General features: G+C 39.5%; 4 protein-coding genes across 4 annotated transcripts; 2 read left to right on the top strand and 2 right to left on the bottom strand.

The window, feature by feature from the left end:
- Nucleotides 1–1,129: 1,129 nt before the first annotated feature.
- slc34a2a (solute carrier family 34 member 2a) lies at nucleotides 1,130–8,272 on the bottom strand. The gene is made up of 13 exons (XM_069665457.1): nucleotides 8,243–8,272; nucleotides 7,964–8,027; nucleotides 7,744–7,854; nucleotides 6,685–6,813; nucleotides 5,302–5,445; nucleotides 5,078–5,189; nucleotides 4,404–4,596; nucleotides 4,205–4,300; nucleotides 3,995–4,115; nucleotides 3,301–3,468; nucleotides 3,070–3,186; nucleotides 2,665–2,789; nucleotides 1,130–1,693 (listed from the first exon to the last, which is right to left on the bottom strand). The coding sequence occupies exons 1-13, from the start codon at nucleotides 8,270–8,272 to the stop codon at nucleotides 1,130–1,132; spliced, it is 1,974 nt and encodes a 657-aa protein (XP_069521558.1).
- Nucleotides 8,273–12,305: 4,033 nt separating this feature from the next.
- Nucleotides 12,306–15,074, top strand: LOC138594743 (OCIA domain-containing protein 1). Its single transcript, XM_069665953.1, has 8 exons — nucleotides 12,306–12,477; nucleotides 12,694–12,778; nucleotides 12,893–12,946; nucleotides 13,047–13,094; nucleotides 13,378–13,507; nucleotides 13,592–13,746; nucleotides 14,099–14,260; nucleotides 14,876–15,074. Exons 1-8 carry the CDS (start codon nucleotides 12,424–12,426, stop codon nucleotides 14,908–14,910), a joined length of 723 nt encoding a protein of 240 aa, XP_069522054.1. The 5' UTR covers nucleotides 12,306–12,423; the 3' UTR covers nucleotides 14,911–15,074.
- A 1,241-nt stretch (nucleotides 15,075–16,315) lies between these two features.
- On the bottom strand, nucleotides 16,316–17,797 carry rhbdd2 (rhomboid domain containing 2). The gene has a single exon (XM_069666592.1). The coding sequence runs from the start codon at nucleotides 17,595–17,597 to the stop codon at nucleotides 16,638–16,640; it is 960 nt and encodes a 319-aa protein (XP_069522693.1). The 5' UTR covers nucleotides 17,598–17,797; the 3' UTR covers nucleotides 16,316–16,637.
- Nucleotides 17,798–19,153: 1,356 nt separating this feature from the next.
- Nucleotides 19,154–24,640, top strand: chic2 (cysteine-rich hydrophobic domain 2). The gene is made up of 6 exons (XM_069666708.1): nucleotides 19,154–19,458; nucleotides 20,538–20,592; nucleotides 20,867–21,022; nucleotides 21,100–21,156; nucleotides 21,245–21,304; nucleotides 21,698–24,640. The coding sequence occupies exons 1-6, from the start codon at nucleotides 19,325–19,327 to the stop codon at nucleotides 21,746–21,748; spliced, it is 513 nt and encodes a 170-aa protein (XP_069522809.1). The 5' UTR covers nucleotides 19,154–19,324; the 3' UTR covers nucleotides 21,749–24,640.
- The last annotated feature ends 596 nt before the right edge of the window (nucleotides 24,641–25,236 follow it).

The raw sequence follows: 25,236 nt of genomic DNA, 5'->3' as shown, positions 1-25,236 counted from the left end.
TTATTAGTGACATTTATATTGGTGACTATTAAAATGATATCTTATCAAACACACCTTTGCACAGGAGTCTCTGTTGTCATGGTGGAGCTGCTAGCTTGGCTATTGACTATTAAAAAGACAGTTATGAGCCACACTGTTGCACTGGGGACATGTTCCTTCTTTACGATGAACGTAGGCACTTTAATTGTCCAAAATAAATATATTTCCTTTCACTTGAGCTACATTAGCCTTTTCAAAAATGAAGCTTCATATCTTGGAGCAGTTTTTCAGATGTAGCTTTGTTTTGGCAGGAGCCGTTTGGTGCACGGCTGAAAACCACAGACAGGAAAAGGGAAAATCCACTTCAGTTAACAACATAAATCTGTAACTCTTTCCAGCAATTGCTATATTGTTCTTTGTCCTGATCATAGTCTGTATCAAAAGATGGAGGACATGACAGCTCTCTAAAAGGAAGCCAAAACATCTCTAGCGCCCCCTGCTGACTGGCAGCAGTATAGGTCATAAAGCCCGCCTCCTCCATGTTAACAGATGGGACATGAGTCAAACTATAAAATCAAAATACATGTAAAATACATTTTTCTCAAACATGGTTTCTGTCATTATAGCTAGTTATTATCATGCAAATTTACGTCAAGTGTTTTTCCGACAAGTTTTCTTTTAATTAGTTATTTGATGCTAAAGGATGATTGACAGCTCTCTTCAAAATACGGCTTCAGACCGACACAAGAAGCTGTTCTGCTGTTATATATGCCGACGGATCTTTACTGTTTTTCTTCTGTAAGTTAAGTGTGTATTTTGGTTAGCGGAAGTGGGGCGGCTCCACCCGCCAATCTCTACTGTGCAGTCTCTGGCTCCAAATGACATCACCAGCGCAAGATGGCAGCATCCGCCTCGGGGGGTATTTTGGCTTCAATTTTGTACAGTGAGAGTAGATGGAGAGGCGTCGTCCATCTTTACAGTCATTGGTCCTGATACAATGAAAGTTTGATTTGCTAACATTTCCCAGCATAAATATAGTGAACATTTCAGAAGTTTGCCTGAAGTATTTGATCTGTGTACCACGACAAATACATCTCTTTGTACCACACACACATTGTCACACACACTGTACTGTACTGTATATAAAATCTCAAAGCCGGGTAATTTTCATACCCTTCAGCTCTATCCTTGTCTCATTCTCCTCCTCTTCTGCAATCATAGCAAGATTATCATACACCTCTGTGTATGGTTTCTCGCCGTTCTCTGACAATTCTTTCTCTTCGTGTTCTTGGTCGTCAGCAGGAAGTTTGCAGCATTTGCAGCAGCAACAGCATTTGGCGGTGATCACACCAACCACTTTGTCCCAGGGAGCCAGGGAGTGGGCCCAGAGAGGGAGGAAGTCCCAGGATCGCAGCGCTGCAGGCAGACACCCGGGCTTCCGTTTCTGCAGCACGTTGATCAAGACGATGATGATTAGCATGACGAGCAGAGGGACACCCACGCCCACCAGAACCGGCCATCCAGCCAGCGACAGGCTGAAGACGAAGAGCGGTAAAACGAAGAAGCAGCAGATGATGTAGACAGCGGCAAACCAGCGGTAGGAGGCGGTGATGTCGCCCAGGCCTTTAGCCAGCCGGATCGGGATGCGGGTGAAGGGTATTGGATACCACAGGACGATGCCAGAGATGTTGAACAGGAAGTGCACGAGGGCAATCTGGAGAAATCATCAAAAATAAAAGACATCAATAAAAAAAATGAATAATGAGTGTCAGGTATTATTATTTTTCTTATGAAATTTAAAATGAAATTACTGTACTAAGCCATATTTACTTACTATTACTAATTTCATATTAGGTTCTCTGGAAAGAACTATATTGAATCCATCCATTATCTACACCGCTTATCCTGTTCAATGACAGCTGGAGCTGATCCCAGCTGTCATTGGGCGAGAGGCGGGGTACACCCTGGACTGATTGCCAGTCAATCACAGGGCAGACACATAGAGACTGACAACCTGTCACACTCAAATTCACACTTGCGGGCAATTTTAGAGTCACCAATTGGCACCAACGATCATGTCTTTGGACTGTGGAAGGAAGCCGGAGTACCAGGATGGAACCCACGCAGACAAAGAAAGGCCCCCTTCCTCTGGACCGGGGTTCAAACTAGGAACCTTCTAGCTATGAGGTGACAGCGCTAACCACTGCAGGAACCATATAATTTATGCTATATTTGTTAATACCTAACCTTACTCTAATTTAAGACACTTCTAACAGTGTATTTTAAACTTCTTGTGGACATCTGGCCAATTGAACTAATCTGTACTGAAATCTTTTCTTGGACTCCAAAATCTTCCTGTAAAAGCTTCTTTAGTTGGGTTCAATTAATTATCTAAAATAGCATATGTTATACGGGAAATAAATCTTAATAAATTAAGAATTTCTGTAAATAACTCCTGAATTTTACAAATATTGAATGCCCTTCTTGCCATAAAAAGTTCAAGTTATATTCATAGTAACAAAAATGGTTATTTAGATTCAGGAGCCCTAAATGTTAAAGAAAACATCCTCAATTTATAATATTTTTACAATCATATTTACAAGAAGATGAACTAGAAAAATGCATTCCCAACTAAGTCAATGTGGTATTTTATATGTGTAAGAGTTTTATGTGTGAATTACTGACCTGTAAAGCATTAGCCAGTGTGTCTCCTGGACTAGCCATCGCTGCCAGGATGGCTGTGGTGGTCGTACCAATGTTCGAGCCCAGAGACAATGGATACGCTCTCTCTATGCTGATGACACCAATACCTATTCAAACAAACACACTGCGTAAAAAACACATTCACACACTCTGTCTGTATCTCCAGCTACCATGTATTCCTTTGATCTTTCTGTTTTACCAGGAAATGTGTTACATTATTAAATTAATCTAATTAGAGATAGATACAACAAGATGAACACAGTAAGCTAGTTTAGGGTTAGTGTTCACTTTCCTCTGAAGTTAAAGAGAGTGTGAGTACAATATGGTACAAAGACATGAAAAGGTCAAACTTAAAGATGATTAGTTAAAAGTTACGAGTGACCTCACCAACAAGTGGAGTAATAGCAGAGGTGAAAACTGAGCTGCTCTGCACGATGAAGGTCATTCCAGCTCCGACTATGATGGCGATGTAGCCTGTGACCCACCCGAATGGGAAAGGGAAATCTGCAGAGAGAAATACACGCAATATTATTGTGATGCCAACCAATGTGATCACAATCACATGTATTCTACTTGACTATTTAGTGTGTTTGTGTGTGTGTGTGTGATGCTGCTCACCGGTATTCAGGATCTTCTTGATGACTCCAGCCACCTGTCCCTTCAGCATGGAGTTGAGCAGCTTGACAATCAGGATGAGGCAGGAGCAGAGCACCAGCAGAGAGAGAGCCAGCAGGATCAGACCCACCGCCAGGTCAGGCAGATTCACATTTACAAACAGATGTGTACCTGCAGACACACAGAAACGCGACCATTTAAGATGTCTTCAATCACTCTTGTTTTAAATCTGCATTTAGTGAGTTCATTCTGGCTTCTTGGCGGCAGATAACACCCTGTAAACACACTAATGCTCGTGGTGATGGGAATTACAGGTGTTTCATGGGAGTCGGGTTAGGGTTATTGTTTTTTAAGGGCAAAGGTCAAAATTGTGTAGCCTAAACACGTGTTTGAGTTGGGCTATTTTTCCCAAACACGTCTGCTACTTCACTAAATCACTACATAATGTTTTTTATAATTACTTTCTTGGCTAGATGCTCAATTTTTTTTCTAAAAACTGATGTCTTCTGCTTTTGGGGTCAATACATTTGTGATCTAGACTTAAAGACACTACAGGGCATGGTTTATGTTACTGCCACTGCAAAGTTAAGCTGCTTAGTTAGTTAGAACCCGGTTTATATTATTATGAGAATATTACACATAACAAACGGCAAATGTACAGATATCTAAGAATAAATTATTTGACAACTGGTCTTACATTTCTGGACATTGTATGTGTCTGAAACGTTCTTCAGCGTGGTGGTAACGTTTTCACCCACCCAGCAGTTCAACGAAGATGTGCAGTTTTCTGGACCGGGAACTGTAACATTCACTAAGGACTGAAACACAGTGATAGTTTGACAATTATGATTTTCACCTGGATGTTTCTGAATACTGGGCACGTTTGAATGACATGTTTTGGTCTTACTGTGTTGGTGAAGGTTTTGCACCATTTCTTGATGAGACTCTTGTTCCTGGCTGCTTCGTCTCCGGTGGCAATCCCACTGATGACGGACTGATCCAACTACGTCAGAGGGAAAGAAAGAGAATTTGGAGGATTATTTTTAGGGGATCATGTTACAATCACATTCACGGTTCATATTCCTCACACTGGGTATACATTTTACCTGTATAATTGAATCTGTGAGGACATCAGTGATCACATTTAACAGGTCCGGGGCCTCTCCGCTTTGGATTTGGAAGGAGTCGATGATGAGCTTGGTGACCACGTACAAATAGCCAGTGGCGACCTCCAGAGGCAGCAGCACCAGCACAGAGAGCCAGTTGAAGAAGTCGTGCACTGTGGCTCCTGCAAAAGCCCTGCATACATGTGAGAGGAGACAGATGAATGCAGGTAAAATGAACTTTGACCTACCTAATGGGGGCAACTTATCATTGGTAAGTAGATAAGTAAAACTATCTGTGCAATAAAAATGATTGCCAGATACACTTGAGGATCATATATAATAATTACAATGGAATATCTGAGGGTTTAAATAAAGCTAATCTTTTTATTTGGAGGATTAGATATTGATAATTAATCTTGTGGCTCATAAAACCACTGCAACAAAACTCCATCTAGTATTTCTAACTTGTTTTTCACAGACTGTAATAGATGTTTGGTTTTGTTACTTCAGAGCTGGTCTGATGCATCTTTCAGTTTCAGTTTGTTTCCTCTTTGCAAACGGCCCAATAAAAGATACTCTTTCAGGGTCAAACTGTAGATACTGTTACGAGGAAAACTTGTTTGAGGGCTTAATGCAGAGAAAGAAAGCATACCATCACATACAAAAATAATTACCTGCGAAAGGTGCTGCGGTCACCAGCCTGCGTCATGGCCACGAGCGTGTTGGTGACAGAGGTGCCGATGTTGGTGCCCATGATGATGGGAACAGCCAGCTGTACAGTGAGCACTGCAAAAACACATGGGTCTCATTTATCATCAGACTTCCCTCTCCTCCACAACATCATCATTCATGCATACATATTTTGTGTGTTAATGTGTATGTGTGTGTTTGCACCCACGTCCAGAGGAGACCATGCTGACGACTATAGAGGAGGAGGTGGACGAGCTTTGGACCAGCAGGGTGACCAGAACACCAATAACCAGACCAGCCAGAGGGTTAGCCAGAACTGAGTCGTCCTGAAAGATGTCACCTGCTGCTTTACCTGCACAAGGTCGACACAAGGTCATGTTACAACATTTTGCACTAAAGACTGATGTATAAAGGAGAATATAAATCAGGGTTGTATGTGTAGTAGCTAAGACAGAACAGTTGCAAATTAGTGTGTAGGGTCATGGTATTGAGGCAGCGGTGGTGAGTGTTACAAATGATGTGCTTAGTGCTTTGGACAGAGGACTTCTCTCTGTACATGTTCTGTTAGATCTTAGCACTGCATTTTCCTCAATAGACCATCACATGCTGTTACAGAGACTAGAACAATTGATTGGCATTACAGGAACCACATTAAGTTGGTTTTAATATTATTTATGAGATTGATTTCTGTTTGTTTAGATGCACGCAAAAGTTGATTGCGGAGTTCCACAAGGTTCAGTGCTTGGGCCGATTCTGTTTACCTTTATGTTATGAAGACGATAATTATACCCATCAATGTTGCCAGAGGAATCCAATCAGTTAACTAACCTCAAAGCAGGCAGGACATAATGACCTGGATGACCAGAAATGTTGTGCTGCTTAACTTGTAATTGTGCTTGGCCCAAAACATCTAAGAGATATGTTATCTACTGATATAGTTCTATTTGATCAGGATATGTCCTTCAACTCCCACATAAAACACATTTCAAGGACAGCCTTTTTTCACCTTCGCAACATAGCAAAAATCTGACAAATCTGGTCTCAAAACGATGCAGGAAAACTGATCCATGCATTCGTTACTTCAAGAATAATTTCAATTCCTTATTATCAGGCTGCTGTTTTAAGTCTCTAAAAACTCTTCAGCTGGTACAAAATCCTGAAGCACGTTTTCTAACAAGAACTAGGAAAAGCGATATCCCTCCTGTATTAGATTCTCTGCACTGGCTTCCTTCTTGTCACCTACAGAGCTCTTAATGGTCAGGTACCATCATATCTTAAAGAGCTCATAGAGCCCTATTACCCCTCTGTAACATGGTGCTCCAAGGATGCAGGCCTACTTGTGGTACCTAAAGTCTCTAAAAGTCATATGTGAGATAGAGCCTTCAATTATCAGGCCCCTCTCTGGAATCATCTACCAGTCAGGATTCAGGCAGATACCCTTTTAAGATAAGGCTTAAAACTTTCCTTTTGATAAAGTTGGGGCTGGCTCAGGCTTAACAAATGAACACTTCTGCTGTTATAAGGGCTAACACGCTCATGTGTGTCATCATTACACCTGAAGATGGCTTTAGACAAGTGTCAGGGTGTTTACCTCCAACAAGCTGGAAAGCTGAGCTGAGGACGTCCAGAGAGCAGATGAACGTGTAGAGCAAACCCAGCAGGATAATCAACTTCCCCACCGACACGAACACTCGCAACACCTTCCCTTTCGTGTCCAGAGCTGAGACAGAGAAATCAAGGGGATTAAACACAGAACAGAAGAGAGAAAAATGTGTGTTTTATTCATGATCTTGATTTTATATTATATGTTTCTTCATTGGGCCTTTTCACAGCACATACTTTCACTTGTCACTTCAGGAAAAACTCAGGTTTGATGAACACCTAAAAATCGCGGTTCTGTTTCATGCTAGTGTATAATTAGGCCACGTCAGTGGGCCAGCGTGGAGCTAGTAGAGATAAATGGAGTCCAGGATTGATCTTATATAATAAATAATATAATGTATAACTTATATAAGTTAAAATATAACTCTTAAACCTGTTGACTTCACTCAACGGTGCCAGTTGAATGAAGTCACTGTTAACCTTTGACATCTTGTCCAGTGTGTTGACACTGACTGGCTGCCAGCTGCCCCTCTGTCTGAGTCATTATTATTTATGACCCCTATTAATTTCATATAATCAGATCAGAGAGATTTGATTTGTTGTCCAGGTAACAGGTAAATATATTTTGGATATTAAGCCATCTTTTTTCTTCATAGAAAGAATAAACTGCTTTGCTTTTTTCACAATAAAAGTTACACTCTACAAAGTTATCTGAATCGATTACAGATATATAGTATAGTGCAGCCACTTGGTTTGTTCAGGGTTAGTTTGGGACCGTGAAGTAATGTTGGAGAAAATCTAAATGTACTTTGTTTGAATGTTGTTGTCAGGATCGACAGAAACAATGTGGTTGTGTAACAGTGCTATGTGGGACTGTTTATCATATCTACAGAAGCCTACATGTTATCAATCATTAGGTGTGTAAATGTATTACTTACTGACCATGTACACTGTATATCTAATCAGGACACGTTCCTTTAAAAACACAAGGATAAGACTGTTCCAACTGCTGTTAAACTAATAATAATGTTACATTACAAGTGTTCACCTGACCACGGGACCCCGGTGTCCTTCAGCTCGGGCATGTCCCATGGGTCCACCTCCTCCTTCTCCTCCTGAACCAGGGCCAAAGTGGAGTGAGCCGGGCTCGTTGTCACCTCTGAGACGAACACAGAGCATGAATACATTTACGTTTTTTCTACATACACGATGTTAGATGTGATGCTATGTAGATGCATCAGAGGCCTTTTACACAATATGAAAAATACCTTTGCTTGTATTTCCTTGCATCTTGTCAAAGTGGTCCTTGCCTTTGGTTTGAGCTGCCTTTGGCTGAAAGACAAAAACGCGGAAAGATAAAACGCTTTGTACAACCTAATGCATTTCTTTTTATTACCTTCAGGTGTGGCAGAAGTCATTCTGCTGCTTTTACAACAAAATCAGCCATATGTGTTATGTCGGCTTAACAATTTAATGTTCATTAGAGGCTTTAGTTTGAAGCTAGAAATGTAAAATATTTTAGTACAGTAATATAATCATGTTATTACCCTGTTAATCTCCTGATTGTCTGAGGACATTTACACACCAATGGCTATGCCTTCGGAACAATTTGGTGTTCAGTGTCTTGCCCAAGGACACTTCGACATGTGACTGTAGCAGTCAGGGAATTGAACCCCCAACCTTCCGAGTGAGAGATAACCTCTAATTTATCACTAATTTAACCTTTTGTTTGCTTAGACGGTCAATCTATTGTCAAAATAATTGCAACTTTAGGTTCCATTACTAAATAGTTTTGCCGCTAATTTTAAATGTTTTCCCATTATTATTCTTTGTCTTTGGCCCCTTTTTACCGAATTCAATAAATGTATATTTAAGAAGTCATATATTTCCCACATATACCCTTTGTTTATCCCAAGTTATTAGCTGCTTGAGGTTTTGATATGACATGTTTTAACTTAATTATGACTAATTTTGTATCAAACTATTACCCCTCTATCACCATGGTATTACCTTGCTGTAGTGTAACTGACGTTACACTGTGTAAGGACTGAATTTAAAAGTGCACTATAATGTTTGGAAACAGATAGAAAATGTTTTTGTCCTCAGGGTGAACACAATAGATGCATGTAGAGTACACAAAGTAAGACATATAGTGTTATATAAAAATACAGGATATACAGGGAGAGTCAGCGACGGGGTCACACATCAGAGACACAAACATGGATGACACTGAACACAGGCTGGATTTCTGGTTGCTTATTTAAAGCTGGTATGTGGTGTGTATCTGCATCCACAAAGGGGAATTAGGAGCAGTTATAATGGAGGTATTAATTGTATTTATTCCTTTGTTAACTGTTGGTTAACTCTATTATAGTTTGACTATAAGCAGGGCGTTAGGTTCACAAATATCACATTCAGACATGCACGCAAACACGCTTCCCCTCACATGCCAGCGTATTGATCTAACGGTCACATGGTCTGGCAGTGAAATTCCATTCACACAACAGTGTGACACTGAAAGTGCTCCACACACGAAATCCATATTAACAAAAGTGTCCCTGAAATGATCAGTTTGTACAATTCTTAACTAACTTTATAATATTCTACTTCTTATAACACAATCACCACGTATTTATTTTAGATTATTTGTGTGTTTCATGTGCTGAGTTTCAGTGGTCTACAGGCTATTGTTTCCAAGCTAGAAATCAATGTGTCCTCTTATGATGCCATAAAATAAATCCAGATTAATAAATTATTTCTTCCAGTCTTGCTGGCCTTGATACTTTATGTCACTACAGTTTAGAGTCCTGGCGCAAACATACTCTGTGGGCTTCTACAAGTAAAATATACTATTAAGCTTATAAAAAACAAAACAAAAACAATCGCAATCATGTTAAAAACGCACAAACATTTGAGCACAGTGGAGTTAGAGCAAGTAAAAGCAACAATTAGACCTAATAATAGTAAAAAGTAAAATGTTGCGCTTTTATTTTGTAAAAAAATTAATACTCTAAAGTTTTCAGGTGACAGCAGTCATTAAGCATGCAGATGTGTAGAAGCCATGTTTGTCCTCACCTGTGGCAGACGTAGTGAGTCCATGCGCTGTGTGTGTTGAGCTCTCCTTCAGGTGCAGAATTGTTGCCTTTAAGCAGGTAGGGTGGTAAAAAGCTGTGGGCGGGAAGGTGAGGGCCTCCGTGGAGGGCAGAGGAGAGTGCGATGTGCAGCGTTCACATCACCATGAACACTTGCCGCCTCACAGATAAGCTGAACACACCTTTCAAAGCTTGATTAGTCTTACCTGACAGCGGTGTAATCTATTTTTTTTTCAAGCTGTGTTGCAATTGACCTCACATGGTGCCTGATAAGTGGTAATCGCTGATCTACCTGCACCTGCATACACCTGCTGATATTAATCTTACAACTCCCCTAAATATCTCACTGGTTTTTTTACGCTTAAGAGTCAGAAGAAGTTCTCTTATTTGTTTGTCCAAATTGTAAAAGTTTCCATCCATTTAAAATTCTAAATTCCGCCCTCAGAGTGATGAAAGCTCCAGCTGCTGGACACTGAGATGAAGCATGGGACAAGAGTGGCAGAGAGAATCCCCTGGCAGAAGTTCATCCCGCTTACAGACAGACCACATGGGTGTGGGGGGGTTGGCAGCAGGATGTGCACTGTGTCATGTGGGCACTGTGTGTGTGTGTATGTGTGTGTGTGTGTGTGTGTGTGTGTGTGTTCTATTTTGAGCACACAATCAGATTTTTTTGTCACAATCTATTGATTCTGTGAATACAGCTTCCCATTGTTCGATACTTCAAAATATCAATGATCTAAGTTTAGGCCTAAGTTTAGGTCGATGACGGCTGAGGGAACTTACAGGAGAGAGAAAGAAACCCCTGTGTACTTTTTCTTTTATCTTCATGATGCTTATTGTGTTCAGTATTACAAGAAAAAGAGACATTTTTGGTTATTTTGCATTCATGTCCCAATTTATATAAATGGGGTTGACAAACTTACAGAAACACCAGGCAGTGTCATGGAAAGTCATTTAAAAAACAACACCCAAAACCACACCCTTGAATTAGTCCATAAAGATAAACCAGCATGTTGCTAAAAAAGTCTTATCAAAAACTAAACTGTAAAACCTTCACCAAGGTAAAATTTACTGCAGGACAATGAGTTCAATCAATTAGTTTTATGAGGTGTAACTAATATATCTAGCTACTGAGTGTTTATTTTATCACGGGCAGTGCCCATTATATACTGTTACCTAACTTTATATAGGGCCCAGGTAACACTCAACAAAAATCTAACTGTTTGCTACCCGGCTCTGCAATGGTGGAATCATTAATATCAAAACTACAAAAACTATGCACATCTTCTGAAAACAATTGACTTTGATAAAAGCATCTAGCCTATATATATTTAATGCCAATTAACAATGAACATTGGTTTACAGGGTTAGCTTAGCAGGTAATGTCCACCCATGAACAGATGTACTTAAGTGGCCCAAGGATCTGTCTGGTTTGCTCAAATGATCCAACTCAGTTGACACCCAAGTGCTCATTATGATCATAACAGGTGCCCCCTGTGGTCAAGTACCCATTAGTTCGGCCTAATAGCCCGTCTGTAGGACAAAACGGTTCCCCGAATACTGCTATGACTGGTCCAAGTGCCCTGCTGCTTTGCTGCCACATCAGGAGAGGAATAAACTACCCTGTCACGCACAGCCGCACAGATCAGACGCAAATGAATTTTGGTCGGGTGCTTCCTGTCATGTCATGTTCCAGTGAAACTGAATGGAAGAAAACTGGGGCAACAAAGGAAAAATACCCCTCTATTTTTAGTTTGATCAATAAATGTTAGCTGATTGACTAATATCAACTCTCTTTTCTTCTCCCATCTCCCTGTTCCTGTATAAACCAAACCTTCATCTTACCAAATATGAATTGCAGAATAACAATGTTTTATTTAATTTTATTTTTTACTGTATTTACTGTACTGGACTGTAGTTACGGGAGGCAATCAAAGCCCGAGGAGTCAAACAGTGTGCAAATGCAACAGCATCACCAAGGTACCATGAAGTGCTATTACAACAGGATACCACTTTGTTACATTGTAACTAATAATTAGAGCAAAACTTGATAAAATAAAATACCATATAGGCCTGATTTGTATTTTATTTAAAACTGTAACAGTATAAAGTTGTATTATATAAGTGATACAGTCCAATGTGATAATGTGTTAGTTATGAAACTTATACTCTGTATTGCAGAGTTTCTGTATTTGTACATATAAACAATGAATCAATTATTAGTATGCACGAAATAGTCATTATTGTCACTATTCTTACAACCACTAGAGGACGTAGGTCGCCATATTGATACCTTTGTATTGCGTCCAGAATTTTCAAAATAAAAGCTCAAGTTAGACCACTATTGTCTAAAAAGTAAATATACCATTTTATGCTTTAATACACCACTGAATCGTTGAAGAAAGGTTATTTTAAAGTTATTTGTTTCACCTTTTGCTGCCATTTCACTATCGTAAAGTAATTATTACAACAACATTTTCCACGCTGCAAATGACTTTTTATTTCCGGGTTACGTCAGTGTTAGCAAGAGCAATGACATTGTACCAAACAGAGACGAAGTCAGTCCACCGTGTGGCTCACAGTTTGTTATTTCACATGCTTTGAAAGCTTAAATTAGTACTGACATTAGCGTCAACATGTCATCCACTACTACAGGTTTTACGGAGGATCGGCAGGCCAGAGGACCACAGGTAAACACACCAATACACGCACCTTATTTAACGAGATGCTAACGTGCTAGCTGGCAAGCTTAAACTTTAGATGAACTGCAGATGCTTAGTATCTCATTAAGAAACGAGTTGTATTGTTTTCTGTGAAATCTCATTTTTGCAAGGTGGGTCTGTCTGTGTGGCTCAGAACTTTGGTTAACGCTGGTGTTGTGTGCTTGCGTGTTTGTTAATCTACAGTCTCCAATGGGCATTGAGTATATCCCCACAGATGAAGAGAGGATGGTGTTCAAAGAGTGTAACCAGGAGAGCTTTTGGTACAGGTGTAAGTTTCTGTCTTTTACAAACAGCTAACATTATTATTGTTATCTTGTTAAAACAAAGGATAAAAAGTGAGAGGATATTTCTCTGGATTCAGTCTGACTTGTTTCCTTCACAGCTGTGCCCTTCTCTGTGGTCAGCATGGCTGTCACTCAAGCCCTCGTTACCAGAGGTAATACCATGCATGACTTTGAAGAATCACTTACATATCTGTGACCTTATCTTTAAAACACCTTGAACTTAAATTGATCTCTTTTTGTTTCAATTTATAGGGACTCTGTCTCCATCTCCAAGGTTTGGAGCTCTCCCCAAAGTGGCCTGTAAGTTTGTGAAAGTTCAAACTGGGAGTTAAATGACAACTGAGTGTTTAACTTCTCATTAGTGTGAAACGTGTGAGTATACTCATGGCCAGAATATAGTTACGTGTCATTCACATTTCACATTTTAAATCAAAAAATAAAACCAAAACAATATTTAGATATAACCTGCCCACAGTTGAAATTACACATGATCAAATACTGAACACCAAAGATTTAAATATTAGAAATATAAATGTGTCACATGCATTGGTAATCATTTATTTAAGTATGTTTGTCTTTACAGTTGCTGGCTTTTGTGGTTACCTGGCTGGGAAGATGTCCTACATGAAGACGTGCCAGGAGAAGTTCAAGAGGTTAGAGAACTCCCCTCTTGGAGAGGCCCTCAGACAGCGGACAGGAATGCCTCAACAGTTGTGAGTAGCAAACACACTTGATTTTGATGCTGTTTGCTTAAGACATCAACTTCCTTTTGATCGCTTGTCTTTTCTCCTCCCCAGTTCCCAGGCTCCTCAGTCAGAGCTGAGTGACCCAGACACCCAGTCATTCGACCCCATGTTCCAGCCAGCAGAAGCCTCGGTCCCGAAGAGCTTCAATCCAGAGTCACCTGTACAAATGGGCCGAGCAGATGAGTCAGCTGGAGTCAGCGCTCCAGGTACCACAGAGAGCTTCTGTTTTAGCTTTTCAGAAACAATGTACCAGACATGAAAATACCATTGATGTGTGTAGTTATGGTAAAATGCCTTCTTTCAAGGACTGATCAGAGATACTCAAACAATCCGAGTGAAAGAGCATTATGATATATTTAGATATGCCAACTCTTTTCTTACATCTTGAAATCTGCAAATAAACCATTATGTTGCTTTCAAAGACAATGAAATGATGATTAATGCTCAGTGCTTACTAGGAGTGCCAGAATTAGCTCATACTCGTTGTCATTCATTTTTAATACTGCACATCAGTAAATAGCTAAACTCTGTCCTTTTCTTTGTCCCCATCACCTTCAGCCCAGTCATATGTGGAAGAAGAGGAGCCCGGAAGGAAGTCCATCCTCTATGAGGACCTGAGGCTCAAAAACAGAGAAAACTATGAGGTCACGCTCACTCAGAAGGCTGAGACACTGCTCAAACCATCGCCTGAGAAAGAGCCCCAAAGACCCAAGAAAGAGTGTAAGCTCCTAATGCAGAGATCTGTAAAGCCCCTTTCCCACTGGTCAAAAAACCTGCTAACACCTGGCTTTTTTGCTTAATGGGAAAAGTTACAATTGGCATTCAGACCCGGGTCTGAGTGACTCTGCAGTAGACCCGGGTAATTATCGCCTTGGGTCCGAAAGCCAATGATGGGAACACAAAACCCAAGTCAACTTGCTAATCTCCGCCCCCTTTCTGGCACGATGCTATGATGTGTGTTGACGTTCCGGCGGCTGTTTTGTAAATACAGAAGAACAACATACAGCGGCAAATTTGTTCTTTGTTTCGTACAAGATGCAGCTACACTGGCAAGACAGTGAGGTGAAAGAGCTTCTTCTGATCTGAGGGGTAGAAAAAATAAGGCGACGTCAGACGGTGACACAGCAGAAAAGAGACCAAAAGGAGTATACTTCACTGGCAATGGGGAAAGAGACAATTGCCATTTATTAGCGGGTCTTCTTGGGTCTGAAAAGCCCACGTCAGCGCGCTAATTTTGGTGGGAAAGGGGTATAAACTACTTTGTGTTAGTGACCATTAAATAATCTGTGAAAGAATGTCTGAACTCTTTCTCCCTTTATCTCTCTTATGTTACAGCTAAAAACATCTATGGAGACACCTGGGAAGAATGAGTCCTTACTTGAAGTGAAGTTGTAATCTGAAGTTGATGTCACTGACACCACAGTCCAGAAGGCATTTGAGCGGCCATTTTTTACCTTGTGTGATTCACCTATATGAGTATGAGTTCTGATCAGTATGTTTTAGAAAGTTAATCAATTAAACTAAACTGCATAAGGACTACATTTGTCTCTCAGTGCTTTCTACATTTATTTTACTGTACTTTTTTATTTTCACAAGCATAAAATTTAAATAACAAAAGCAAGTATTATGTTACGTGTAATAACAATAACGTTATTGTTATTGTTTTTGTTAAAGATATTGAATATTTACTTTGTTCACAAGCAGTGCTTTACTAGTAACACCATTATGTAAGTCCAACTTGTTTTCAATGGTGTTCAGTATAATAGTCTAGCTTGATTTTTTTTTGCTGTTCTCAAATTAAATCATTTAATAAATGGATTTTGCACACCAGCTAGAAATAACGTTGGAAAACTGGAAAGAACATGAAGACAGTTTGAAGGACAAAAGTTATACTGGAAAAGAAATATCCACATATGGTCAAGTGGTTGAAATTAATTTAAATACTTTTAACACAAAACTACAAAAACGTCTGGTGTCGTAATGTTACGCTGCAACCCAAATATTAAAGTTTTAGTCCAATTAATACGTTTTTTCCTATTTATTTTTTTGTTTTGTTTTAGCGTCACTGTGCAGAATGACACAGTATGACATAAATGTTTTCACATTTATCAGCTCCAGAGGGAAAGTTTCTCTTTGTTCAATTTAAATCTGAATATGAAGAAGAGACGTATCGGAATGACTTTGTGTCATCAGAATGACTTTTGAGATGATCTGGGTCCAGAATGCATCTTAGCCAGGCTGGATGATGAAACTTGAAACTTCCAGTGGACATTAAAACAATGTGAAGCAGCAGGCATCTTTTTTATAAGTTAAACTTTTGAAATTAGATTGTTTAAATATTATATATATTAATAGATAGTGCAGTGGACATTACATTTATAAAAAATATTGTTGACAATGTTATTGATTTTTGGGGGGAAAAATCATATCAGACAATGTTCAAAGCAACCTTTTTTATATGTCTTATCCTGTATATATCCCGACACTTTGTGTGTATAATTTGTGTGATTCTTATAACTTTTTAGGAAGTATTTAGATTTGTATTAATCTATATGGAGGTCTGCAGAGAATATGTTTTTTGTGTTATCCATTCACGATGACATCTAGTTCTGGGCGCTAATGCAGGTATTCCTTGCTATATGATTTATTCCTGTAAAGTTTGAACGATTGCCTTTTTCGGTGTTAAAGTATTTTATACTTACTATACTGGCATTAAAAAAAAAACACTCAATCTGCTATACAGAACATGATTTATGTAAACAATAAAAACTTTTCGCACATGTTCGTTTACTGGTAGAAGCAGTAATTAAAAAAAGATACAAAATTAGTAAAATGTAAAAATGTATGTAGAAAAAGTCACCCATAACAATAAAACAATCAGAAAAATATCAGTAAATCACACAGGCAGGCAGACCCTCCACAAGCACTGTAAAAACCTTCTATTAAATCAGCATAACTGTGTCCAAGCCTTTGACTTTGTCGACAAAACAATCCAATGACACGAGATGCTGCAGGTGCCCATAGCTGAATAACAGTGAAAATTCAGCAGTATAGATAGATAAAGCAATTAAATTCATAACCAGGACACAGGATACAGTTAGCCATGACTATGGTTGTGGTTGCAGCTGTGGCCATGTCCATGACTTATCCCAAAGCTATGAGCAGAGCCATGTCCATGAGGATGGAGAGCATGTGCGGGACTGGACAGAGAACTAGTAGAATTTGGCCAACCTTCATAAAACTTGGCCGTGGTATCTGCTGTGTTAATGCTGGACACTGGAGCGTAAGCCTGGATTGGGTAGGACCCAGGTGTAGGATTGATTTGAGGAAGGAGGGTTTTCCTCCGCTCTTCTGAGGAAGCAGGGAGAAACATATTACCGCTGATGCTCCTCAAAAACCTGAAAGGCGTCGTCTTTTCCAGTACACCAGCCCTGGCCTCTGACACGTCCAGAAGAGAGAACCATCCTTTCCCATACATCCACCCGACCAGGACGGCAATGATGTTACATGGGAGCACACTGTGAGGAACGAAGACAGTGGTGATCATGAGGAACACCCAAGGGAGAGCCATGGTGGGAAAACTGACCCCAAACAGAAATCCTTTAGTCATTTTTGTGCGCATGGTAGTTAGAGCTACACATGCCAGGGCCACAGAAAGCAACCCCTCGGTGTGACTCTGGCTGCTGTCACTGAGCAGGAGATCCAGGAAGCTGTAAAGAAAGCCTGTGGTGGTCGACAGCAGCAGGAACAAGAGCAGGAAACGCACTGTGCCAAAACCTTTTTCCAAACTGCCACTGAGAAACGCCAGGACTGTGATGTTCAGGAGGAGCTGAGCAAAGGTTTTGTGGTAAAAGGGGTACATCAAGAGTCTGTGAATGTGTCCATTTTGAAAAACAGTGGCGCCAACACTGAAGACCCCTGAAGTAACGTTAAAATATGTTTGGATACCAAACAAAACACAAGATAATAGTACCACTGTTAGGATCCCGACTGTGGGAACAGGAACCACGTCTTTGAACATTTGAAAAATCATTTTCAAGTACTCTGCTTGTGCCATCTTGTCACATCCACAAGCTAAATTAAAAGTTGACCTGAATAAAGCTCCTGTTGTATCCGCACTTCCTGAACACGAAGGAACCTTTTAACCACAGACTCCTTTTAGCCGAAGTAAAATGTATTCTTCTCGAGGCCTCGTTAGATAAATAACAGGCTTTCAGTCATCGATAAAAAAAAGAATACGACACACTTTCTCACGGCTGTTGGTTAATAGTTGTCCCCAGAACTAAAGATACTCATATTATCAGGCTTGCTTTAGTGCTTATTAACGACTTCTGGTCAGACCCTTCAAAATAAAAGTTGTATTTACGCACAGTGGAACATTTTCTGTGAAGGTTACATAAGATATAAAAAAATGTCTAAACTATATGTGAGTCCGCAGAGCAAATACACACATCCCTACCCAGGCCCAGGTCATGAGAAGACGCTACATTTAATTTCTAACTTTTTGTCACTGCCCATATCTTACTATGAAGGACACTTTTTCTAATTTCCGGTTTAACTTGTCTCTCTCTCTCTTCTTAAATTTTTTTACATATATCTTATTTTATTATCATTATCAATGCTATTGAATGCATTGAGACTACAGCTGCGGTTGGAGGAACTATAAATACCTTTACTTCAGAACTGTAAACTACTATTTAAAATAATTTTATACTTTTCACCTCACAATCATTTCATGTAGAGTATATGATCGTCTAAAAGATTATTATTCATTGTTCAGATTAGACTACACAGTATTTTATAAATTAACTCATACTGGCAAACATTTAAATGCAGCATTACATCTTCATCATTCAATAACATTATAATATAAAAACACATTCTAAAGAGCTATACTTTAAACACAATACATTATTTATACATTCAATAGGCTACACTTTGTTGACAACATTTTAATGCACCTGTACGTCTGTATTACTTAAGTAAAAAAAAAATTGAACGCAGGACTTTTAAAATATGTAATTATAGGAATGTTTCATCAACACCACTAAAATAAACATACTTCAAGTAACTTTCAGTTCACTTAAACAAGATTACCTAAATTAAATTAATGAAAACAAATGGTCTCATAGAACTTATTAAACTTTCTGATTTAAATTTCTTAATCTCTTCGAAACAACCAAACAAAAAATGGTACTTTGCAGTCAAGTTCTTAAAATGCTAACACATTTACACGAGTATCAAATAGAGTCTAGTACACTACACAGTTTCCTATTTTAAGAAAGTGATAAAACGGAAAAAAGATTCACCTTTTACTGATTTTTGTTTACATTTTATTGTAACATGTTGGTGATTTCAATAAAGTTTTATCATGAAAAAATTAATCTTCAGTTTACATGGGGAAAAAATGCTTTAGTGTTTTACACTAAAAGCAACAAAAGATATGACTTTTTTTTTTTTTCCAGCAAGGGTTTGTTACATTTATGAATATTAACAATTTCATATTAACTAAAATGTTTGGTAAAATAAAAACCTCTTGGAAAAAAAACACAAGGAAACGTAAGCACGTCTGCCCCCCTTCCGGTGTCGTCCGGTTACTGCGGCGGATGTTGATGTTTTGTTTCTTGCTGAACGATGTGAACTGTGTCGTCTCCGGGACGGGTTGATTTTTCGTCGTTGTCTTCACGGATCTTATTGTACACTTTTCTCGGTGAGGTTTCACTGTCCGTTGGCATCGTGTCTCTCCCGGTGTCTCTCCCGGGAAGCGCGAGGCCGAGTCGTGCCATGATGGAGGATTTTGATGAGATCTACGAAGAGGAGGAGGAGGAAGAGGAGGACGAGGACAGGGCCGCGGAGGAGCAGCTCCTCAAGTACGCTCCGGACCCGGTGGTGGTGCGAGGGTCTGGCCACGTCACTGTGTAAGCACCGAGTGACGCTAACGGGAATCAAAAGGGGGTATCGTCATCGTAAAATCTGAAAATTCACTGGCCTCAGTGAACAATCTGCTGCTAGCAAAGTTAGCTAATGCTGGTGACCTAGCATAGCCAGCTAGCTGTTAAGTTAGCAGCGAGCTAACTTTGCGAGCAGGCTAGGAGTGGCAGAACAGATTCAGCTGTCGTGTTAAGTACATGACCTAATAAACGTGTACATGTTCTGTATCTTCCACGTAATGTGATATGCTGTCGTGTGAACTATTTACAAGGCAAGACAGTTTGTCCCGGTTATTGGTGCTCGTATTTCGGGACTTTAAGTACGGGATCAGACTCCCGTGACCAGATTAGATGTTGTTAAATCGTGCATACAAACTGGGACCTCTACCCTGGAATTAATAACCCTAGTATATTGCTATATTGTACGTCTACAATCTCATTAATCCTCCTGACAATCAAACAATATCCTGAAAACAAAATTGTTTTAGCAGTAGGAACCATAGTTACTGGATGTTGTGTTTAGTACCGTCAGATATCGAGGAGCACATAGAGCATTAGCTGCTGACTAGCAGCGGTTTTACTGTAGTCAAGTATTCAAACAACTGATATCAATAATCAAATGAACAGTGCAATGTTATCACACTATTCCTCTTGCTGCTCTTTCTCGCACAGTTCAACCGTGAAATTGATCAAGTCTTGGGCAATCTAAATCGGCTACTCCTACATCTATTTAGGGTTTTACACGACTGTGTATTATCTTTGACGTCCTATGAATAATGTGTATGTTATAAGCTTGCTTCTATTTCGGTATTACAAAATAGGTGTGTTAAGGCCCTCTAAAAATGAGGGTACATCTAGAACATTTATTCAGATGCAAATTATATTTAAACAGTAATATTTTACCCGTGATACATAGTGGGTCCAGCAGTTGTGTTAAATGTTACCCAACAGCAAGTCTTAAGTGTTAAGTTGAGTGGCTCATTTGGTGGAGTTGATGCCAATAGGAAAATATAGACTGTATTTTTGATTATACTTCACAGTTGACTTTTTTTCTCCTCACCCCTTAGGTTTGGGCTAAGTAACAAATTTGAGTCAGAATTCCCTTCAGCACTTACGGGAAAGGTGAGTGTCTCATTTTTCCATTATTACACATTAATTATAGCAAAATTAATAGATTTACATTATATTCTAGCAACCAGCTAACACACTTAATGTTATAAAACTTTATTTTGACATTGCAAAATGTTATATTTAATGTCTTAATGACCTAAGTCACGTGATAAGCAATATAAAACGCAGATGAAATTGGTGCACAGGATATATAAAGTAATTCAACCTGCAACCTAATATTATTTAATATTGCTCTGATAACTATACCTTGTATGTGATTCCTCAGGTGGCACCAGAGGAATTCAAAGCCAGTATCAACCGTGTAAACAGCTGCCTGAAGAAGACGCTGCCAGTGAATGTGCGGTGGCTCCTGTGTGGCTGCCTCTGCTGCTGCTGCACATTGGGCTTCAGTTTGTGGCCTGTCATCTGCCTCAGCAAGAGGGTGAGAAAAAGGTTAATGTTGTGTTTTTTGGAGGGGCTGTGAAAAGAAAATCGTCTCATGTCACTTTTGCCTTCCAGACAAGAAGATCTTTAGAGAAGCTTCTGGAGTGGGAGAACAGCAGACTTTACCACAAGGTGAGTAGTGAAGGCATGAATGGATGTGTGCATTAATGGTCTACTTCAATATGTTAAAAAATCCTGTTCACTATTTTGCTCTTTGCAGTTGTGTTTGCATTGGAGACTAAGCAAAAGGAAGTGTGAAACCAACAACATGATGGAATATGTAAGTATCTGTAGTTGTTTAATGTTTTAGTTCTGTGTGTGTCTGTAGTCCTAATGGTTAGACAAAATTTGGCACCTGGTGAAAACCTCTTGAATGACACACTTAAGAGCTTCTGCCCTAAAACCTGAGCTAACATCATTAGCATTCAGTTCAGCTTTCAGTCCCTCCTAACTTCCTGTCCAAAATATACCATTTGAGCATCACTGTATTTTAACAAAATATGCTATCCTTAGTTTCACAAGTTCTGTTTGATTTGGAGAGCATTGTTTTTTCTGTGAATCATTTGCCAGCAATGACCCAATTTGATCTGAGTAACTAAGGTAATAGCTGCTTTGGTAGCAACATTGCACTAGCAGAATCTCAAAGTAACAGTTTGTTTCTTATCCCCCTCAGGTAATCCTAATAGAGTTCTTACCTAAGATCCCCATCTTCAGACCGGACTAGCACCCGCTGCGGCTGATCATAAATCTCCACAGCTGCCCACAATGGTTGTCAAGCCCCTGAAAAAATACCCATTTCTGAATACTCCGATATTTTTGTTTACAGGGTAGCATTGATTCTCCCCACTTCTGCTACTTTCTCTACTCCCTTGTTTACAAATCCAGCATCCTAACCCTTTTTTAAGGAGAAAAATCACCACTGAATCATGAGCTATCAGGCAGCTGGCACACTGTGCGGCCATGCTAACCGCCGCCAACCTGTGGGATGTCAGGGGAGAACCAGCCACGGGCAGCGTTATGGATTATGAAACTAGAGACAGAGACCGGACTCTGAAAACTGAGTTCTGTGAGCTACAACTGGAATTTTGTCACTTGTTTGTTCCCTTACCTAAGCACATGGCACAATCAGACCATGATAAGACAAACACTTTCACATGTTACCTTCAGACACAATGCCGACTTCACCTGCAAAAAATACACCCCAGTGCTATTGTAACAGTTGTTTCGGAGCTCTGGATCATTACTAGAGGCTGTGGAGGCAACAAAACGTGGAACTCCAAAGGAACCTTCATCCAAATGTACTCTGCAGCCGACAGACGAGTCGTACAGGAACATGTTGAACTCAATGTCACCTCATATCTACTACCAGACATCCTTATGCTCTCGCCTCCCATCATATCTCTGCACACTTCACTGTACGTCATCCTAACCGAGTGACAATCACACACTCTGACTGTACTCCACATTGTATGAATGGGTCTTTATGCTTCACAGTTGACCAATTTGTTTTCAGCGTTGTGTGTGTCCAGGTGATGGCTGCTTAGCATCTGCTTCCGAGTCGCAGAGGAACAAGTAAAAGAAGGCCTAGAGAAAAAACCCTATTTTCTTTTTTCTTTTCTTTTTTTTTAGTATTTGAAGTTATGTTAAATGTTTTGGTGAAAGAGAGGCCGTCGATTCTTGTTCACCGTGTGTGTGCGTGTGCGTGTATAAGATTAAGAGACAAATCAGATCGAAGAGAAACATCTTTCCTCTGTAAAGCAGGGTGCTTTCTTTTACGCGTGTCTTTGCCATAACCAATCTTTGTAACTTTTGTTGTAGTAATTTATAAATGTATAAGTGCACACTTGATATGTGCATTTGTGGAATAGGCCTCATTTGCTTTGTTTTTTCAAACGTTTTTGCCATGTTTTTTTTCCTTTTCGACTTTTATGGTCGTGTCAACACTCAAGCACACAATCGCTTTGTCCTTAACAGTTCCACATGGCCTCTCTTTCTTATCTGCCGAGCTTGGCTTACTAATACGAGTCTTCAAGTGAAAGATGTGACCCTTATGATGAAGTTCCTCTGTTTGATATGGACTGACTCATTTGGTTCAGAGGTCGTGCCAGGTCCTTTTTATTAGGTGTTAGATAATCGAGGCTTTGTGTCATGAAGCAGGATTACTGATGTTAGCTTGTTAAGGGCGCTGAATAAAAACCAAACTGCTTCTGAATCAGGAATGTAAATGCAATAATTAATATTTTTATATGAACAATGTAATCTGACTGAGTGTAAAAGGATTAACATTGTGGTATTGCTACCAGCGATTTACTGTCATTGAAAGCAATGAAGTTTGGTTTTCTGGCCCCAAGAAAAACCCAAACTGTCATGATTCAGTCTTGCCTGTCGCATCAAAAGCAGGCAGCTGTTGTCATAAAAACAGCTCTAATTAACCCACTTTTTATAAGCCCCGCACCAAACTGCAGGCTTACAATGGTAGTGATGAGCTGGTGAACATAGTGAAATGTTTAGCATTTAACAAATTATTTCCCTGTGGCGTTGAGGTTAAAAAGAGAGTATTGGACTAACATTCATCAGGTGACCCATCACGTGACTGAAAATGAATCAGTATTTACTGGATGTGTAAATATTTGCCATACGTGCAAGATTAAGTAAGAAGAGGTTCAATTTAGATTAGTTATCCAGCTAACTAACAATCCTGCTTCGTGATAAAAGCCTCAAACGGTTTGAAGTCTTTTGGCATTTTATAGATCACATCATGAAGCACATCTCGGTTTCAAGAAACATACAATTGTTTGGCAGCAAGTAGGAGGAAAGGCAGAGCAGAAAAATAAGACCTTTCTAAATATGTATAGAATAAGCTGTTCCCACGTAACACGTCTTGATGTATAAACAAACATACAGATGCTGAAAATCTGGATTAAACAAAGCCACTTTGTTGAAGTCGCTCGGCTCTGGTGATCGTATGGGTCACGCTCAGGGGGTTTAAATAGATAAACAACAAGATGTCACTGTCAGGGTGTGTTCCAAAATTACACCAAGGGGTCAAGTACCCCACAAAGATCACACTTAAATTGAGTGTAATGATGCATCCGACATAGGCTTTGAAGTTGAAAAATGCCCCTTAAGAAAACATAACTGACTTTTCTATTTTTCCTGTATAGACAGTAAAGGCAGCACATACTCCACAGACACACAAAGTTAAGTTAAGTGTTGGTTTATATGTCAAAGATCCAAATTCACTTGATTACCACTGGGTTGCCTGTTTCTCTCATCAGTCAATTTTCTATATTTTTGGTCTGCTCTATGAAAATTAAGGCCTGTGTGTGTGTGTGTGTGTGTGTGTGTGTGTGTGTGTGTGTGTGTGTGTGTGCGTGTGTGTGCGTGTGTGTGTGTGTGCGTGTGCGTTGGGTGTACGCAGATGCAAATGCTCTTTGTAGATCTCAGACTGTGATTGAACCCTGCACAGAGAGAGAGTCCTTTTTATATAATCTGGAGTGTTTTGTGTGCGTTTGTGTGTATGAGAGAGATATGATATGTACATATGACTCATGAGCAGGTGTATGTACAGTAATAAACTACCAATAAACAAGGCTATGGGCATTGTCCTCTGTAATATAGCGTGATTTTTATTTGTAATGTGAGTTCAGTTTTTCCTGCTTTTTTCCATAAAGTGTGGGATATGTATAATAATAATAATGTTATTTATATAGCACCTTTAAAAACAGAATGTTTACAAAGTGCTTTGACAGACAAAGCAAAGGCAGGAACTCAGGAAGATTACAGAATACAAAACAGATTAAAGAACTTTCAACAAAAGGCAAAAAACAAAGGTAAACAAGAATAAATGCAAGTAAAAAGAATAAAAGTGACAAAACAGAAACAAAGGCTGTTAGCAAGTAAGCAATACAAATAAAGCGATAAATAAAGCGATAAAAGCAATGAAAGACCATAGAAGGTTATAAAAGGACGACATCACATCAGAGGACGAGAGATAAAAAGATTGGGATCAATAAAATGAATAAAAAAGTTATTCATTATTATTAGTTATTCAAGGTCACAAAATATTTAAGGTGGGACACTATGCTAATTTCAAGCTTTATATTTCACTCTGTGATACCTGTGGAGTAGCTTAGCATAATTTACAGTTAAAAAAACTGATTTTTTCTCACACTGGTGCTCTGTGCAGGCCCTCAAACAGCCTCTGCCTGG

The sequence above is a fragment of the Semicossyphus pulcher genome, unplaced genomic scaffold (assembly GCF_022749685.1).
Source record: "Semicossyphus pulcher isolate SPU_LCO1_2020_fin unplaced genomic scaffold, fSemPul1.0.p SCAF_17, whole genome shotgun sequence".
Lineage (NCBI taxonomy): Eukaryota > Metazoa > Chordata > Actinopteri > Labriformes > Labridae > Semicossyphus > Semicossyphus pulcher.
Note: the sequence above shows the minus strand (reverse complement) of the source record. Positions and strands in the feature narration are given on the sequence as shown.